Source organism: Vulpes lagopus, chromosome 5 (assembly GCF_018345385.1).
Source record: "Vulpes lagopus strain Blue_001 chromosome 5, ASM1834538v1, whole genome shotgun sequence".
Classification (NCBI taxonomy): Eukaryota; Metazoa; Chordata; class Mammalia; order Carnivora; family Canidae; genus Vulpes; species Vulpes lagopus.
The window spans coordinates 67,937,902-67,956,636 of record NC_054828.1 but is presented as its reverse complement, the minus strand read 5'-3'; the positions used below and the strand labels follow the sequence as shown (position 1 = coordinate 67,956,636).

The window sequence follows — 18,735 nt, the reverse complement described above, 5'->3', positions numbered from 1 at the left end:
TAAGTGACCCTGTACCTACAGCTTGAACACTGCCCATCCCTTTGGGGTCTTGGACTCTTAGAAGAGAGTTCCCCCTGTTGCCGTGCCTGTCCCCACCTCCCCTGCCGCCCCTTCTCCTTTCCTTCAGCAGGAATCAGGGAGACCTTTCTCAAACAAAATGGTCGTGCACCCGGGGTGGTGGAGAATAGAGTGCCACAGACCCAGGTGGCAGCTGTACTCCAAAGTCGTACCTTTATCTCTAAGGGGTAGGATGAGAGAGGGTGTGGGGAGACGGCCTCTAACACCCAGTCTCTTTTTTCTTCTCCTAATCCTGTGTTCTCACTGATGATGCCTTCAGGAAATGCCACAGATATTAATGACAACAGGTACACCAGTCCCCATGGCTCCTGTGTTCTTTGGGTGGGACCAGAAGAAATGGTTAGATTCCCCTCGTGCCCCACTTAGGGGTTCTCTGGAGCCTTCAGGGAAAGGAGGAGGACGTGAGAAGCATTCTCACCGTCACCCTGTCCTGAAGATCTACGCATCCCCTGCCTCTCTGTGCAGAGAGCACGTCCCCTCCTCCGATCCCCTCTGTGGCTTCTTGCCACTCCGTTCCAGGGGCTGGGAAGTGCCGTGCCCATCTGATGACCTGGTTTCTCTCCTTCCTTCAGGAAGTATGTGACTTTGGGCAAGTCTGTGACCTTGGGCGGGTCAGCTTCACCTCTCTAGCCATGGTTTTCCTTGTATTCCCGAATAGTTCCTGCCTCTTGTCCCCCAGGGATGCTATGAGAGCAGAGTGACCGTAATGTTTTCCTGTATACGGAGCTGACAGTGCTGGGTCTCTTCTTTTAGGAGTGACCTGCCCTGCGGCTACGAAGCTGAGGACCAGACCAAGCTTTTCCCTCTGCACCAAGAGACGGCAGCCAGCTAATCTCCCTCGGGACTGCCGCATACCTGCACTTTCAGGTAGCTTTGGGCTGCTTCCACTGACCAGCCTTGGTTGCCTCCTGTCTTGACCTCAGCCTCTTTGTCTCTCCTGCTCTTTTTCGTCACCTCAGAACTTTTATATAGTTGTCCCTCAGCTCCTGCTTTCCCTTCCCAGGGGCTAGGGCGCTATTGAGCCACAGGCTCCACCCCTCAATCTCATGCTTTCCTTTTGGCCAAAGCAGTAACCACAGTACTGCCTTTCTGCCACTAGGGGACACTGTCACATGTCAAAAACAGTGAGTGAGGGTGATGCCCACCTAGAGCCACACCCAGGTCAGGGAAGGTGGTAGATATTAATTAGTAGGAGATCATCTCCACCCCCTCTCTGCCTCCACTCTAAAATAATTTTGGATGGGCAGGTATTTTCTGAACCAAGATATCTCCAGTAAAGGAGGTGTTTGCTTTATTCCTGTACCAGTGTCCCACATACCTCCTATCTATGTAGGAAGTCACTAAAAGCTTTAGGAAATGCCCCAGGAGGTCTGACTTTTTGTCTACAGAGCAGTGTCAGCACTCCCCTGCCCCCTTGCTCAGTGGTGGTAGAAAATAGCTGTGTTCCCCCTCTCTGCCCCCCTTATTCCATCTCTGTGCCCAGGTCCCCTCTTCCAGCAGCTCAGGCACCTTCCTGGTTCTTGGGTGTCACCAGGCTTCTCACTTGCTTTAGGATTGTACACTAGGAGCCTGTTTTATGGTCCACTCTGGATCTTTGGAGAACTATAAATGAGAGAATATGGCCAGTCTCTTACTGGGCTGCATCCAAGCCAAGCCCTCTCCAGGGGCTTTCCAGGATAATAGGTCAGGCACACATGGACAGAAAGGCATGAGGAGCAAGAAGTAGGGATGGGGAAGAAAGAGGAAGGGCTAGGTAGAGGAGCAGGGGCTGGGAGAGTCGTGTCCATATTAAAGTAACAAGACAAGTCAAAGTTTGTGCAAAATGCCATCCTGTTCCTGTTGAGTGGCTGGACTGCAAGGTGGTTCCTCACAACCTCTTTCTCTTTCTTCCCCAGTTTCTAAGAGGGACTGAGGCCTCTCCTCTCAGCATGCTGCAAACCTGTGGTCTCTGATACTAACAACTCCCTCCCAACCCTCGTTGTTCAACTGTACTGTTTGATGTCTTCTCTTACTCTGTATCTCTTTGTACTCTGTATCTATATATCAAAAGCTGCTGCTATGTCTCTCTCTCTCCTCTCTGTCTCACTCTCTAAGTATCTAATGATGTATTTAGCAATTTCTAAGCATAGTATACTCTCCTCATTTGGGGCAATAGGGAGGAGGGTGAATGTTTCTTCTTTCAAACATGCGTCTCTCACACTGAGTGGTATTAGTCATGGAGATGATAAAAGGAAAAAGTGGGAGCTAGAGGGCTGTGATCCTTCACGCACACACACATACACACACACACGCACATACACGCACACACACACAAAGCCTTAAACAGAAGAATGTCTTAGCATCATAAGAAGATACAGAAATAGATTCTTCCTCCCTCCTCTTTCACATATACACAGGGGAGGGTAAAATGGAAGAACTGCTAAATTAAAGATAGAAGTTTCTTCACATAACCCCTCGACTGAACTGAGTGGGTTTGGGTGTGCAACTCCACCCTCCAAAGTATACCTTTTGCCTTTCTCTTCCTGTCCCTCTATCCCCTGCCCCAATGACCCAGGACATGGATTGTTCAAGGGACCATTTCCCTTTCTCCTCAAAACTCCTTTTGATATTCTCTGCCCCAGAACTCATGAATAGAACCTAGAGTTGCTTTAAAATATTTTGAATATGAATATTTGAGGAGGCGGACCCTGTCCAACAGTCTGCCAAATGGATGCTCATCTGTCAGGTGATTGCTTCTTTGGGTTTGAGGGTGAACAGGCTGGGAAATTCCAAGTATTTTTTGCCACAGTGATGAGCTGGATTCCTTTCTCTGTCCCATATTGGGCTGCATGTTCTTCCCATCTCCATCTTTTGGTTTGGGACCTTCCAGTTCATTGGCAAAATATCTAGAGATGCCTTCCTTTCAGGCTAGAGCCTGACTTTTCCCCATAATGCATTAAAAATTTTTTTTGGACAGAATTCCTTTGATAATGTCCCCATCTGGCATTAAGTGCACTTTAAAGAAAGAGGCAGAGCAGATTTTCTAGACCGGGGGAGGGTAGTTAGAGGGGAGTACCCTCCTCCCAACACTGCCCCATATAATTGATAGAACTGTTATTTTAGTTTCAGATGTCCTTTCCTTCCACATGGTGCTAAGGTGGTTTTCTAGGTAACTGCAGGGATGGAATGCGGAGATCACAAGCCAGTCAAATCAAGGAAGTCTGGTGTCCAGATACCCAGTCTTACTTACGTAGGATGGAAGAACAGGATCCCCCAGCAGCAAGGCAACCATCACCTAGCTTCTAAGGGAGGAAAGAAAGCTTGGTGTGAATGCCAGCTTGTTTTTTTTTTTTTGTTTTTTTGTTTTTTTTTAAATTTATTTATTATAGTCACACACAGAGAGAGAGAGAGAGAGGCAGAGACACAGGCAGAGGGAGAAGCAGGCTCCATGCACCAGGAGCCCGACGTGGGATTTGATCCCGGGTTTCCAGGATCGCGCCCTGGGCCAAAGGCCGGCGCCAAACCGCTGCGCCACCCAGGGATCCCTGAATGCCAGCTTGTAAACACAGGCTATATTGGCCTGGAACTCCTTCAAGGAAAAAGTTCTTCTTCCTTTACCTGTTGGGCCCCTCTTAGAAATTATAGAAAAATGCAGGGAAAAATCTAAGAGTAAATCCAAGGCAGTGATATTCAAACATTTTTTAAGACAAATCTTATAAAGAACCCTGATATAAAAAATAACCCAAAGTGATGCAGACCTGAGCAATTTACACTTTCTTTATTTGGTGGAAAATGCTTCATTAGTGAAGGAGCTCTTGAGTGGTCTTAAGAGTTCAGAACCTGAAGATAGAGTAGTTTGCAAACCACTGCTCTGAGGGAGAGGGGTTCAGCCTGGCTACCCTGCCCCAAGCACGTAACTCAGAGCAAAGAGGGAAAGGCCCAATGAGAGAAGAAGGAAGATGTCTGTGCACCTGTAGACTTGAGCTAATATTTGCCAACAGGGCACCTGAGAAGCTAGTGGACTTTATGTAATCTTGCCACCAAATGATTCTTTTAAAACACATAAAAAAACGTGAAGGTGTCAGGCAGATGAGGAGAGAGATGTAAGGGAAATATAATTATTCACTTACATAAATAAGAAACACACACACAAGGCCTTCACCAGAAGCTTCACTCTACATCCCCCCCCAACCCTTCCTGCCACTACAGCAGCCCTTTCCAGAGAGCCAGGGTCACCATAAGGGACACCTGGCCTGCCCACTCACATCTGCCAAAATGTTGCATGCCAGCGTGGAAGACAAACCAAACCGCACAAACCCCAGTGTGTATTTACTTGATGTATATAGATAACCTTGAAAATAAAATAAATTCAATGATGATTCTGTGGTGTGGTCAATCTTAATCTCTCCTCAGCCTCACTCCCTGATTTGTATGTAATGGCATTTGACAGTGTGGTATATATCCTTCTAGATGTTTTTCTATATATTTACAACACATATTTGTTTTCTTCCCCACCTGACAGTATATTCTGGAGATCTTTTCATGTCATTATACATAGATTTATCTCATTAAAATAGGGGCGCCTGAGTGGCTTAGTTGATTAAGCAACAGACCCTTGGCTTTGGCTCAGGTCATGATCTCTGGATCATTGGGCTGCACTCAGTGGGGAGTCTGCTTAAGAGATTCTCTCCCTCTTCCCCTCCCCCTGCTCACCCATTCTCTAACTTTCTCTCAAAATAAATGAATCAAAAAAATTTACCTCATTAGAAAAGATGTAATTTTTCAGGGGCAGCCTGCGTGGCTCAGCGGTTTAGCGCCACCTTTGGCCCGGGGCCTGGTCCTGGAGACCTGGGATCGAGTCCCACGTTGGGCTCCCTGAATGGAGCCTGCTTCTCCCTCTCCTTGTGTCTCTGCCGCCCCCCCCTCTGTCTCCCTCTCTCTCTCTCTCATGAATGAATAAATAAAATCTTAAAAAAAAAAGAAAAGATATATTTTTCATAAACATATAATTTATTCAACCATTCCACTACTGGTGGACATCAATCTAGGTTGTTTATAATTTTTAACCAAAAATGGTATTCTGGGACGCCTGAGTGTCTCAGGGGTTGAGCGTCTGCCTTTGGCTCAGTGCGTGATCCTGGATCCTGGGATGGAGTCCCTCATCTGGCTTCCCAGAGGGAGCCTGCTTCTCCCTCTGCCTATGTCTCTACCTCTCTCTCTCATGAACAAATAAATAAAATCTTTTTTAAAAAATGGTATCCCATCCTCTTCATTTTCCCCCCAGACCATCACCTCAGTCCCAGTGTCAATTCTGTCCCTCTCCAGTGGGACTCCATCCCTCCTTTGCCAACCGCTCAGTTCTCTTATCCCAATATCATCTACCACAATCACCCTTCTAACATTTTATTTATTTTTATTTTATTTTATTTATTTTATTTTATATTTTATTTAATTAATTTAATTTAATTTATTTTATTAAGTAAGCAAGCTGTATGCCCAATGTGGGGCTTGAACTCATGACTTGAAGGTCAAGAGGCACATTGCTTTACCCACTGAGCCAGCCGAGCATCCCCTAAGCCCCATTTTAGAGCACAGGGCTCTGTGCCCTCTCTCTTCATACCTTGGAGCTTCTGAGACAATGGAGAAAAGTGTACAACTAAAACTCCAGGGCCACTTAAAGCCTAGGAAGCTAACTGGCCCTGTTTGCTACTCACTGCTTCTCTGTACCTCTACTCAGTTTCCTCCCTTGCTTCCCAGAGCAGCTGGTCGAAACTTCTAAAGATCCCTTCTCCCCTCCTCTCTTAAGCAAACAACTAAGGCAACTGAGCATGAAATTCTTCATCTGCCCTCCATACCTACTCCCTTACCTATATTTGCACCAATCCTTTACTTTCTTTCTCCTAACAAGTGATAAATCTGTCTTTTCTGGACTAAAGCAAGTTCCTTCTAGATTCTTCATTCTTGAGATACTTACATAGACCCATTATATACGGTATCTAAAAGTGATGCAGGTGGGCAGTTTGCATCTTTGTGATTTCCCCCCTTCTTGTAAAGTCTCCCTGAAGAGTGCGTTTCTTTTATATGTTTTTAAGTCATCTCTCCCCCCAACGTGGGGCCCAAACTCACAATCCTGAGGTCAAGAATCACATGCTCTACTGATTGAGCCAGCCAAGTGTGCCCTGAAAGTGTGTGTTTCAACTGTTTCTCTATAAGTGACTCCTCATCTTGTTTTTACAGCCAGATTTCCTGACCAAAATCCCAAGCCTCCCCTCCCCACTTCTTCATCTCCCATTCATTCCTCAGCCCACCTAGAACTGGCTCTTGTTCTGATGAAACTGCTTTTTGAAGGTCACTCGTTGCCAAATACAATGGGCACTTCTCCATCCCTGTCTTGCTTCACCTCCATGACATGTGACTCTGCTCGCCACTCCTTCCTTCTGGAAACACTACTCCCTGGTTTCTGTGACCCTGCTCTCCTGGTTCCTTTTGCTTCTCAGTCTTCTCCCACTACCCTCTTAATTGCTGGTCTAGACCAGGGTTCTTGCTTTCTCTGGAAGGGTGTCATCCACGGCCACAGATGCCACAATTAGTCTGTGTCCGCAGCCCAGATGATTCTGCTGAGCTCTGGGCTCGTATGTCCAATGGCCCTCAGGTCCCTCAAACACATTCCAAACCGAACTTTTCACGAACCTGCCCCTTTTCATGCCACCAGCACCGGTCTCTCGGCCAGAAGCCTGGGATTCAGTCTCAAGGTCTCCCTTTCCCTCAAGTCCCACATCCACTAAGTATTTTCCAAACTGACATCAAACTCTCCCTTTAGCTGCCACTCTTCTTTCCATCCCAACAGCCACTGTTTTAGTTCACCGCTTCGTGTCTACTTTTGGAATAGTCCAGTCCCCCTGCAGAATGATGCCTGGCGGTGCCCGTGAGAGAGACACACAATGCATGGAAACCACTTAGGGGTGGGCCACTTCGTAAAGGGACACTTCTGGGTTAGAGCCTCGGGCGGGAGGTTACTCCTAAAACTCGGTAAAACCGGGAGGCAGCCAGGTGAGCCCCCACCGCGCGGGGGGCGGGGCGGGGCGGGCGGCGGGGGCGGGGCGTCGCGGCGGGGGCGGAGCCAGCCCTACCCCGCCCCCTGCGCGCCCGCGGGCGGGCCTCCGGTCACGTGACGACGGCCCAGGTGAGCGCCGCTTCCGGGGTCGGGAGCCCGCTGCGCCGGCGGCTCGGCGTCCCCTCGGTCGGTTGCGCGGGCGAGGGAGGCTATGGCGTCCTCCTCTGTCCCGCCGGCCACCGTACCGGCGGCGGCGGCGGCGGCCCCGGGCTTCGGCTTCGCCTCCAAGACCAAGAAGAAGCACTTCGTGCAGCAGAAGGTGAAGGTGTTCCGGGCGGCGGACCCGCTGCTGGGCGTGTTCCTGTGGGGCGTCGCCCACTCGGTGAGCCCGCCGCGCCTCCAGCTCCCGCCTCGGAGCCCTCGCCGCCGCCCCCGCGCCCGCCCCCGCCCCCGCGCCCGGCCCCCGCGCCCGCCCCGGCCCCGGCCCCCGCCCCCGCGCCCGCCCCGGCCCCCGCGCCCGCGCCCCGACCTCCGGTGTCCCCGCCGCGGCGCCTCGCTGGAGGCGGCGCCGTTGTTCCTTCCGTGGGACGGACGCTGGCTCCCTCCGCGCCCCGTCCGCGCCGCGTCCGCCGCTCGAGCTCCGCCCGCCCCACCTGCCCTCCTGCTGCTCCGGCGTCGCGGCGGGCTCGGCGGGGGCCGGGGGGGGCTCAGGGCGGCGGTGCTGCGGCTCGCGAGGCAGCTCGGAGAGGCGCAGTTCGCTTTCCTCTCCGGCTGCCGCCCTGGTGTTGGAGCCTCGGCCCTGGGGGACGCTCCAGGCTTCCTGCGCGCCCCTGCCTTTGCCTTCGAAAGGTCCAGCGCCCCGGAGAAGCCACCCACCCGGGCCTCGTTGGCACTATGTATGGGATATGCCTTTGGTTTTCACTGCATCCCCGTGGCTGGCTGCGGAGACGCCGCTGTTCGGGGTCAGCGGGGGGTCGTCTGTGACCACCAGGATGGCCGAGGAATGCTGCTGCTGGGGACGCTGCTGGTGAACCTGAGGAACAGGTGGCCGGTATGGCCTGGGAGGAGGCCAAGCAGCCCAGCGCGTCGCTTTTCCTTCACTCAGGTGAAGGAAGCACAGCCATTGTTCCTCCACCCTCAGGTTTAGAGTGGGAGGGGTGCGGCGACCTTGAATGTAACAGGCAGTATTTTATAAATCAGTCTCCTTGAAGTGTTGTAGTCAAGGCGGAGTTGGACAGGTGGAAGGGAGTGAGGAAGAAGACCATTTTTGTCCCCTTCTTGATTTGTGGTTTAGAATGTTGGGGGGGGGGGGCTCTTTTGTATTTGTGGTTCTATGGACCGCTCCCAGCTCCTGGGTGGTAATGTCTTAGAGGTAGGGCTGCCTCTCATATGGACTTTACAGGTGACCCATCCATCCCTTTGGGAAGCTTACCAAGAAGGATTCTTCTTTGGTAAGGATTGAGGAGTTACACATGAGAGCTGGCTGCCTCAGCTTCCCTAGGTATATATACTTTAGCTTCAACACCCCACCCTGTAGCCAACCCACATTTACTTCAAGTGTCTAGAGTGGAGAATTCTTTGAACATATGTCTTAGTGATGATTCAGCCTGCTTAACAGCAGGTGGCGAGGAGGGGGCATGAAGAACTATAGCTGAATTTTAGGCTGGGAATCTCAAGTGGCTTTTCTTTTCCTTTTTCTTTTCTTTTTTGGTTCCTGGAGAAAGATGTTCTGTCCTCCTTTTCTACTGAGAGTGAGAGGAGCACAGTTTCACTGCAATCTGTGGATTTGGGTTAGGCTGCACTTCATCACCTCTGTTGAATGATCAAGAGAGGCAAGGCCTCCACTTATTCAGCTAATACACACTTCAGGACCCCCTGTGCCGAACTTTATGCTAGCTCAGCACCTGAGACATGCAGACAACTACAGCTGGTCCTTGCCCTTGAAGAGCTCACAATGTAGGTGGTGAACTTACATAAACTAGCCATTAGAGTCATGTGATAAGTGCACTGTTAAAGGTGGGTGAACAGTACTGTGGCAACGCTGGGGAGGAAACACATCTTCTTGGGATTTCTTCATGCAGGAACTCCCTTCCCACCCAGAATTAGCAGATGGCTGATTCTGGGGGCCAAGGAGAGCGCGTGTTGCTTGCATCCTTTGGGCCGTGGTCTGGCTTGACTTTTAGGACAAGCTAATGAGCTCATATCCTCTGCCTGCCTGCATGACCCCCTCTGAAGTCAGCTGCTCTTCTTTTACTTGACACTCAGGCAGGTGGGGACCTACTGGAGAGACCTGGGTCAGGGTGGTCTGTTCGTAAGGAGATGCCTCCTGCAGGATGTGGACATCTCATTCTCGTTGCTGCAGGCTCCTCAGAGTCCCATTAACTCTCTTGTGTACATTTAAAAAAAAAAAAAAAGCGCCTTTTGTTTTGTTTTTAATGGAGCATGGAACTGTTTGTCTTGAGTGTTTTGAGTCTGCTGAGGGTATTTTTTTCCCTTTAGAACTTCTCACAGCTTTAAAAATAGTGCTGAGCTGCTTACAGGGTTTGCCTAATATAAAATGACTGCTGCGAGCATGAAGCTCCATGGGGGTGGAGTGTGAGGGGCTGTGTGTGGGGGCTGCTGACTGCAGTCCCTGCTGGGCAGCAGAAAGGGTCAGATGCATTCTCTCACCTCTGGCAAGTAGATGCATAACTCAGGTTCCTAAATGAACAAGGGTTGAGTTGCCCTTTTCTGACTCTTGCCCAGAAGCAGTGTAGAAGTAGCTCTCCACACCCCTCCTCACTGGCTCCCTGTTCTTGTTTTGGTTTATCAGATCAATGAGCTCAGCCAGGTGCCTCCCCCAGTGATGCTGCTGCCAGACGACTTTAAGGCGAGCTCCAAGATCAAGGTCAACAATCACCTTTTCCACAGGTATGTGGAGATCCCTGCTCTTCTCTTGTCAACCTTCCTAGAAGAGAGTAATACATAATTTTAAGAGTTAAGATTCAGTGAATCAAAGGTTTTAGATTTGGAAGGCAGTTTGCAAGTTCTGCATTCTAACCCCCTTCCCGGAGCAGAAATTCAGTATCGTGCAACAAAACCATTAAAGTAACTTCCAGTGTTCTCTATACTCTGATATATTTGTACTACTTTGTTTCTCATCTAGCCACAGAGTAAATACATTTAGATGCCCTTACCATTAGCTTCTGATAGAGACTCCCTGAAAGAAGTATCTTAGTCTCCTAGGTGCTTCTGGTATCAGAAGATGCCGTTCAGAACAGTCGCACCTATTGCGGATTTTAGGATATCTCGAACTTGCATGAGATTTGGGAAATGATGCTGTTTAGACGGGCATTAGATCCTGGTTCTACTTAAGCTACTTATAAGTTCTCTGTTTGAAGCAGGTCACTCAACCACCCTGAGCCCTAATCTCTCCTGTAAAATGGGAATAATATACCTTTAAAGGCCTTCACAATAGTTTCATGAGAATCATATAGGGTAAATGTGTGAAGGTGCTCTGTAGATTGTCAAGCCACATATAAATGTAATACTACTGTTCCTTTGTTTTCTTACCCTGAAAACCCCTATTTCAGAGAAAACCTGCCTAGTCATTTCAAGTTCAAGGAGTACTGCCCCCAGGTCTTCAGGAACCTCCGTGATCGCTTTGGCATTGATGACCAAGATTACCTGGTGAGCGTCCTTTTCGGGTGAGGGGTGTCCTTTCTCCATGACAAGCAGGGAATCCTGGGGCCAGTCATATTTAGAGAAATGAGAGCTTTAGCAAGTCTGATTCTTTACCTATTTGTGGTCGCAAGGCCTCTTCAAAAATCTGATGAAAGGCGTTAACCCAGTCCTTGGGGGAAAATGTAGCTACATTAAAATTTTTGCTTTCACATTCGTTCAGTCCAGATGAAGAACCCCTGCTCCACCTTTCATACAAGGGTTTTATCCGCTTTCGGATACATTCACTTGGCCATTATCCTATGATTGCATCTCCATTCGAAGAGGAAAAGAGCCTCTGACCTATTTGTGTTCCCAGGTATCCCTCACCCGAAGTCCCCCGAGTGAAAGTGAAGGCAGCGATGGTCGCTTCCTTATCTCCTACGATCGAACTCTGGTCATCAAAGAAGTATCCAGTGAGGACATTGCTGACATGCATAGCAACCTCTCGAACTACCACCAGGTTAGGCGGCTTTCCAGCTTCATTCTTTCCCTCTCCTCTCTATTCATAGCTTTGCTGCTGGAGAATATTAGGAAACTTTTCTCTTTTCCCTACAACCCATTTTGCTGCCCAAGGAGCACTTGACATCATGTTTTTGAAAACTAGGAATTTCGGAAAAAGCCTCTGCATACCTCTTTGTGTTTGACCAAATAGGAGAAGTTAGACATGTTCCTTTCTCATTTGGCATTTACAATCCCAAACTGCTGTGGATTGATACATCAAGGGCACACATATAGCGGTTATCAACTGTAGACTAAGCCAGAATTAGGTGAACTGTTAACACCAATATACTGTCAGGAATAAATGTGGTTTCGAGGAGAAAAGCAGGATAAGTACCCAATTGGGGATAAACTGAAGGGGAGAAGCATGATCATATCCGGTCCTGAGTGGGATTAGGGAGGCTTTTCTGTCTGATGAGATTAACCTGAAACGTGCAGTTTCTGGAATATTTCAGTGATAAAAACACTACCTGAATATCTTTCTAATGGAAAAAAAAAAATTCCCCTAAAGTCATTTAGCAAGGAATAAATGAAAGACTAGAAAAACGATTGGTTTAGTCAACAAACATTGAATCTTCGTTATCACTAGGCCCTACATTTGGCAGTAGACAAAGAGGTGACTGAGGAAGAGGCCCTGGAGGATCTCTCAGCCTCACGGCAGAGGGTAGGAAACCAACATAAACACAGTGGAGGGATCCCTGGGTGGCGCAGCGGTTTGGCGCCTGCCTTTGGCCCAGGGCGCGATCCTGGAGACCCGGGATCGAATCCCACGTCAGGCTCCCGGTGCATGGAATCTGCTTCTCCCTCTGCCTGTGTCTCTGCCTCTCTCTCTCTCTCTGTGACTATCATAAATAAATAAAAAAAATAAAAAATAAAAAAATAAAAAAATAAATAAACACAGTGGGTTGTGTGCAGTAGTAGAGGGATGTAGAGAGTGCTGTGGGGGTGCTTAGGAAGAACATCCTAGCTTACCTGGGGAAAGAAGTGCACTGGGAGGTTCAAGGAGAGTTTGTTAGAGCAAGGATTATAGGAGTCGGTTCTTGAAAGACTAGTATGGACTCCTTAGACAAGGTGGAAGAAAGCATTCTAGGCAAAGGACAACTTGCAAAGGCACAGAGCTGAGAGAGCGGTATGTTATTTAGAAATTGTCCCATGACTGCATTTTCGAGAATGGGTTGGATAGGGGAATGCTAGGAGTGAAGATACCAGGTAGGAGGTAATGCTGATAGTCTGGGTAAGGAATGACAGAGGGTGGAGGAATGATGGCAGTGGAGAGGCAGAGGAAGACTCGTGGGAGACTTGGGGGAATTAAGGCAAAGGTGCCTCCAGATTCCTGGCTGGGGATAACCGGGTGTCTATTCACTAACAGTTGGGAAGCACAAAAAGAAAGCAGTTTTGGGGAGAAGACAGTTCTGATTTAGACATGTGGAATGTAGGGTTTCTACAGTTCATTCAGATGTAGATGTTCCATAAGTGGTTGGGGAATGGAGTTCAGGAAAGTAGAAGTGTAGATTTGAGAGTTACAGGTAATAGATGGTATTTAAAACTATAAATATAGACCATTAACAGGAAGTGTTATGGAGAAGAAATGAAGCAATTCGAAGAGCCCATAAAGGAGAGTTTGGGTTGCCAGGTACCCTCCTTTGTTCTGTGTGGGATTTGAGGAGAGAGGGGAAGAGAATTGGAAGAGTGGCATAGGGGGAGCCCAGGGTGAAGAGAGTTCTAGGGAGAGTCTGGTTGGGAGTATCAAGTGCCCCCGAGTTGAAATACAACAATAACTAAAATGAATACCAAATGATATGGCAACTGAGGGATTTGAGGAAGGGAGAAGTAGAGAGATTTCAGAGGAAAGATGAGAGTATGAGTTTGATTTCACTGGTTTAAGGTGTGAAAGAAAGTGGATTCATTGTGGACTACTTTTCGGAGAAGGCTGGCTCTAGGGGAAGAAGGCAGCAATGCTGACAGAGACAATAGCATAAAAGATGAGTCATTTTTTAAGAATCCCAAATTATAAGCCATCATACAAACATTTTTACTATGGGAACGTGGCCCACCAGGAAATGTTAGTCTAGGTAAAATCATTTCATGGTAAGCAGATGTAATCTTTAATCCTGGTTCTGTGACCACTTGTACTTGAAGAGTTTAGGGATGCCTGGGTGGCTCAACGGTTGAGTGCCTGCCTTTGGCTCGGGTCGTAATCCTGGGGTCCTGGGATCGAGTCCTGCAGTGGGCTCCCCACGGCAAGCCTGCTTCCCCCTCTATCTATGTCTCTGCCCCTCTCTCTCCCTCATGAATAAATGAATAAAATCTTTTTTAAAAAAATAGAGGGACACCTGGGTAGCTCAGCGTTTGAATGTCTGACTTTGACTCAGGGCCTGATCCTGGAGTCCTAGGATTGAGTCCTGCATCGGGCTTCCTGCATGGAGCCTGCTTCTCCTTGCCTGTGTCTCTGACTCTCTGTGTGTCTTTCATAAATAAATAAAATCTTTAAAAAAAAATAGAGTCTAGTGGCTCTTGGGTGACTCAGTTGATTGAGCATCCGACTCTTGATTTTGGCTCAGGTCATGGTCTCTGTCTTGAGATTGAGCTGGGCTCCATGCTCAGCAGGGAGTCTACTTGCCCCTCTCCCTCTGCCCCTTACCTGTGCACGTGTGCATGCTCTCTCACTCTTTCTCATAAATAAAAGCTTTAAAATAAAGAGAGATTATACAAATGGAATAAATCAGGAGATGGGGATTCAGAAACTTCATGGATACCACAGATGCCTTTAACAAGTCTCCACCACTTTTTTTTTTTTTTTTAAGATTTTATTTATTTATTTGAGAGAGAGCATTCATGCAGGGGTACGCCTGGGGGTGGGGGTGGGGCAAGGCAGAGGAAGAGGAAGAGAGAAAGAATCCCAGCTGGGCTCCATGCTCTGCAGGGCTCAATCCCACAACCTTGAGATCATGACCTAAGTGGAAACCAAGAATCAGATGCTCAACTGACTGAGCCACCCAGGCGCTCCCCACCCGCACTTTTGACCTTGTAATCTCTCTACTTGAAGTTGTCTGCCCTACTCTGGAATGGTGGTGTTTGAATTCCCATCCCTGGGCTGGTTGTGCATTTACTCCTCAGCTTCTCCCCATTCCTTCCTCCCTTCTACCCCAGTACATTGTGAAGTGCCATGGCAACACACTGCTGCCCCAGTTTCTGGGGATGTACCGAGTTAGCGTGGACAATGAAGACAGCTACATGCTTGTGATGCGCAACATGTTTAGCCACCGTCTTCCTGTGCACAGGAAGTATGACCTCAAGGTAAGGAGAGGCTAGCTGAGGGAGAGGCTCCTGATAGCCTGAGAGTGGGGAAGGGCCTGGGAGGACACTGAGATGGTTCATTTCAAAGGAAAGAAGACTGTGGGTGTGAATATTCCTCTTAGGAGCTGGATCCTAACTTCTTTTAGCCACTTCTGCTGACTTGGTCTTTGGGTCTCTCCACAGGGCTCCCTAGTGTCCCGAGAAGCCAGCGATAAGGAAAAGGTGATACTAATTTTAGGTGACAGGGTGAGGGATGAGGGAGGGCAGATAAAGGGGTCTCCTTAGGATAGAGGTAGGGATCACCAGCTATTTCGTCTTATCTTAAACCACCAAAAAGAAGAGAGGTGTAAACTTGTGCTGATGCTGGGATTAAGTGTTTGGAATGGGCAGCAGGAGCAGCTGCTTCTCACTGGCACTGGCTTTCTCATGGCATGGGTTAGCCCATGTTGAAGGTGTGGCTATGGATAAAGACAAACTTTGAGAGCGAAATGCTTTCCCTCTACCCCCCCCCGCTCTGGGTTCTTGTATTCAGGCGGCTATTTTCTGCTTAAGAAGAATGAAAGGCGGTATGTGAGGTCTTGACTGAAAACCATAAGCAGACGGTAGTGGGATGTGATTTGGGGTACCGCTGCAGCGACTGAGTTTGGAGAAGCCACAAGAGCGGAGAACGGCCTCTGGGCAGCATGGCAGTGTGCAGTTAGAGGGGCTGTGAGATCTCTCTCCCCTCAAGGCCACTGAGTTACACAGAGCCCTAGGAAGAAAGCATGGTTCTCTGAGACCTTGAGGGAAGGGCTGTATTCCCAAGATTCCCCTTACCTATTTTCAGGTTAAAGAATTGCCCACCCTTAAGGATATGGATTTTCTCAACAAGAACCAGAAGGTTTATATTGGTGAAGAGGAGAAGAAAGTATTTCTAGAGAAGCTAAAGAGAGATGTGGAGGTGATGATCGGGGTGCTTTGGGAAATGGCTGTTTCCTGTTGCTTCTCTCCCCCCCCCCCCCAGGGCAGCTGTCTCTCCCGTTCCCTTTATTCTTTGGGTTCTCTGCATGTAGGAGAGTTGGGTATGGGACATGAAAAACTCTTAGAGGTGACCCATGGAGGGGATGGCTAGAATTGACTAAAAGGATGACCTCAGGTACCAGGACATTGATGTACTAAAGGGCAGTGGTATACTCCCAACCCTTGATTTTCATCCTTCCTTTCCCCAGGAGGGCCCCTGAAGCTCAGAGGGGAGGTATAATGGTGGTGTGGTGCTGGGAGCAGGGAAGGAGATCTGAGGTATCTGATTTGTCAGTGGGGTTTCAGTTCCTAGTGCAGCTGAAGATCATGGACTACAGCCTTCTGCTGGGCATCCACGACATCGTTCGGGGCTCTGACCCAGAGGAGGAGGGACCTGTGCGGGAGGAGGAGTCAGAGGGGGATGGAGACTGTGACCTGACAGGGCCACCTGCTCTGGTGGGCTCCTATGGCACCTCCCCTGAGGGTATTGGCGGCTACATCCATTCTCACCGGCCCCTGGGCCCTGGAGAATTTGAGTCCCTCATTGACGTCTATGCCATCCGGAGTGCTGAGGGTGAGAGAAATCCTGGAAATATTAAGGGTGTTGGTGGTGGGGAGGGTTGGCCTTGGGGGAGTGAGGGGACTGAGACCAGCTAGGGTGGTGGGAGAGAGGCCGCTTAGCTTTTCAAAACAGATCTGACTGGTTCTTGGGAAGAGAGTATTGGGACTACACTTGCTCTTCCTCGCTGCTTTCTTTCCCCAGGGGCCCCCCAGAAGGAGGTGTATTTCATGGGCCTCATTGACATCCTGACACAGTATGATGCCAAGAAGAAAGCAGCTCACGCAGCGAAAACTGTCAAGCACGGGGTGAGGGTTCCCCAAATCCTTTCCTATCTTTTGACTGGGAACAGAGGGAGCCTTTTGTACGGGAGCAATGGGGTGGCAAAAGGACGAAGGGCTGGGAAGGGCTGGGTGCGGAAGTGGTGTGGGGAGGACTGGAGGCTGCGGAGTGGGAAGGGGTGGTGGGGTGCCTGACGCTGTGTTCCTACCTCCTCTCGCAGGCTGGGGCAGAGATCTCCACTGTCCATCCCGAGCAGTATGCTAAGCGGTTCCTGGATTTTATTACCAACATCTTTGCCTAAGAGACTACCAGACTCCATGCTGCTTTATGTTCAAGGTGGCAGGGTTCCGAGAGGCTTGGGGAGCTGTGGATATGTTGACCACTACTACTTCTCTTCCTCTTTTGTTAAATTCCAGCTACGGGCTCCTTCTACCCACACAACTCCATCTTGTTGACTAGGCTTTTCCTGACCCTCAGAAATACACTGTCCTGTCCCCCCCCCCCCCCCGCCGCCCACTTTTCTTCCATTTCTTCCTCCCTTCCAGCAATTCTGCTTGCTTCATTAGAGTGTTACTGTTGACTCACTCCCAAGTGCCTTGATCTTTGTAAATGTCCTGTTGTTTCTAGAACATAGGAGGAGATGGGGGAAGGGGATTACTTGCCATCTTCAGGACCTGACTGGACGGATGGACCTGGCTCAAGCAACTACTCTGGATGCATTTTGCTGTGTGGGATGAACTAAGAGTGTCTGAATTTTGCTGATAACTTTATAGAACTCACTGTGGCATGCCTCCTTCCCGGTAGACCCTGGGATGGAGGACTTTTAAGATACTATAGGTGTGGGTGCTGGCATGCACACATATGATGGGTTATGGCCCATTTTACACACTAATGGGGTGGGGAGCGGTGAGCCAGCTGGTGCCTTACAGAGGTGGGACCCAGGAGGACTCTTGAAATTATTCAGGGAATTGGAAAAGGTGTCTGTCAAGAATTGACTGCTACTCTCCAAACTCTTCCCTCACCCTACTTCCAACCCCTGCCCCTGTACTTCTGGGCACAAGAACCCAGAGATGGCCAAACCATTCAAGCCTGGGTGAAGATGTTTGACTGCTGCTGCTCTTCACCAGGACCTTCCACACTTCCCAGGGCTGGAACCCTTCAGCAGGGGGCGAGGGTGGGGGCAGTTTTGGAGGCTGGGATGATGGGCCAGGGTGTAAGGTTCACTCCCAATGCTAAATTTCCTTTCTTCACATGTAGCCATCTCTGAGGTTTTATCCCCAGCAGGAGGAAATATCTCTACCTGGGTCTATCCTGGTCATTTCAAGAGGATGAACGTCTCAAGTATGGGAACCTCCTCTACTCCTTGGAGATGTGCACCTAGCACACTTCCTTCCCAACCCCTTCTCAAGCCCCTTTTCCAGTTGGATGTCTTATTCTGTTCTTTTCTGTCTTATACTGCTACTATGTCTCCCAGGGGACAGATGGACTTCTTTGTCATCTTCACTCTCCACCCCCAGAGAGGAGTCAGAGCCATAACTCAATCACCGGCCCCCTCCAAAGAGTTGAAATGACAAGTGGTAGTCTCAGAGTGTACAGGACCCTGAGGACCCAGATAGTGTCCTCCCCACCCCCGATACCTTTGGGGCTAAGGCAGCCATTCTTGCTACCCTCCATCCCCTTTATGGCTTCTGCACTTTTTTAAAACATAAAGATGGGCACCAGCAACTGGCCTGTGGGGATGCAAAGATTCTTTGCTCTGTATCTAGCTGGACTGATCTGTCTCACAGGAAGTCATACAGTCATAAAGGAGAATTCCTCTCTCCCCTTCATCTTCTCCAAAGGAAGTAACAAGAGGAGTCCACAGTTAAGAATTAGAGCCCCTATAATATCTTCCCATCAGGGGCCTGCTGATCTTTTTCATTCCAGCCATCTACCTTCCCCTTTTGAATGCAATAAAACTCCATGACACCAGCAGCTGTTGCTCTTTAGAAATTGGTTTTCTGACCATGTGGCTGAAGTATCATGAGCAGAATGGTCTTCGTTTTGTTGCTTCTGTTTTTCATCTTTTTTGTTTTATTAATTAATAAAAAAGATCTTGTGTATTTACTCCCATCGCTGTCACTGTATAGGAAATATATTATTGAATCCATATTCCTTCACAGACATGCCTCCTCCCCCCCCCCTTTTCTAAGGAACCCTGTGCTTAGGGGTGCAGAGACCAGATGAAGAATTACCCATCTTTAAAATGTGGGGCCCCTACTTAAGAATGTGGGTTTCTAGTTAAAAG

General features: G+C 49.0%; 2 protein-coding genes across 6 annotated transcripts in view; both read left to right on the top strand.

Annotated features, from left to right (window-relative positions):
- Positions 1-7,023, top strand: part of KIF5A (kinesin family member 5A) — a 32,977-nt gene extending 25,954 nt beyond the window's left edge. The window contains exons 27-29 of one of the 2 annotated variants that reach the window (XM_041757315.1): positions 338-365; positions 832-945; positions 6,905-7,023. In XM_041757315.1, coding sequence (XP_041613249.1) covers positions 338-365; positions 832-910 — 107 coding nt within the window. In that variant the 3' untranslated portion in view covers positions 911-945; positions 6,905-7,023. Of the gene's footprint in view, positions 1-337; positions 366-831; positions 946-1,973; positions 2,207-6,904 lie in introns of those variants that run through there. The other variant, XM_041757314.1, reaches the window with a different exon arrangement.
- Positions 7,024-7,151: 128 nt separating this feature from the next.
- On the top strand, positions 7,152-18,554 carry PIP4K2C (phosphatidylinositol-5-phosphate 4-kinase type 2 gamma). Of its 4 annotated transcripts, none has more exons than XM_041757319.1 (11): positions 7,152-7,493; positions 9,924-10,021; positions 10,684-10,780; positions 11,130-11,273; positions 11,901-11,975; positions 14,462-14,608; positions 14,792-14,830; positions 15,435-15,548; positions 15,914-16,181; positions 16,371-16,474; positions 16,669-18,554. In XM_041757319.1, the coding sequence occupies exons 1-11, from the start codon at positions 7,323-7,325 to the stop codon at positions 16,747-16,749; spliced, it is 1,338 nt and encodes a 445-aa protein (XP_041613253.1). In that variant the 5' UTR covers positions 7,152-7,322; the 3' UTR covers positions 16,750-18,554. The 4 variants fall into 4 exon arrangements, with proteins under 4 accessions (XP_041613253.1, XP_041613251.1, XP_041613254.1 ...); XM_041757317.1 differs by having other exon boundaries at positions 7,152-8,216; XM_041757320.1 differs by lacking the exon at positions 11,901-11,975.
- Positions 18,555-18,735: the final 181 nt, after the last annotated feature.

Coding starts and splice junctions, on each gene's coding strand:
- PIP4K2C (XM_041757317.1), top strand. CDS start 7,323: ATGGCGTCCTCCTCTGTCCCGCCGGCCACCGTACCGGCGGCGGCGGCG. Junction 11,976..14,461: donor TCTCAGCCTCACGGCAGAGG/GTAGGAAACCAA, acceptor CTTCTACCCCAG/TACATTGTGAAGTGCCATGG. Junction 16,182..16,370: donor TGCCATCCGGAGTGCTGAGG/GTGAGAGAAATC, acceptor TTCTTTCCCCAG/GGGCCCCCCAGAAGGAGGTG.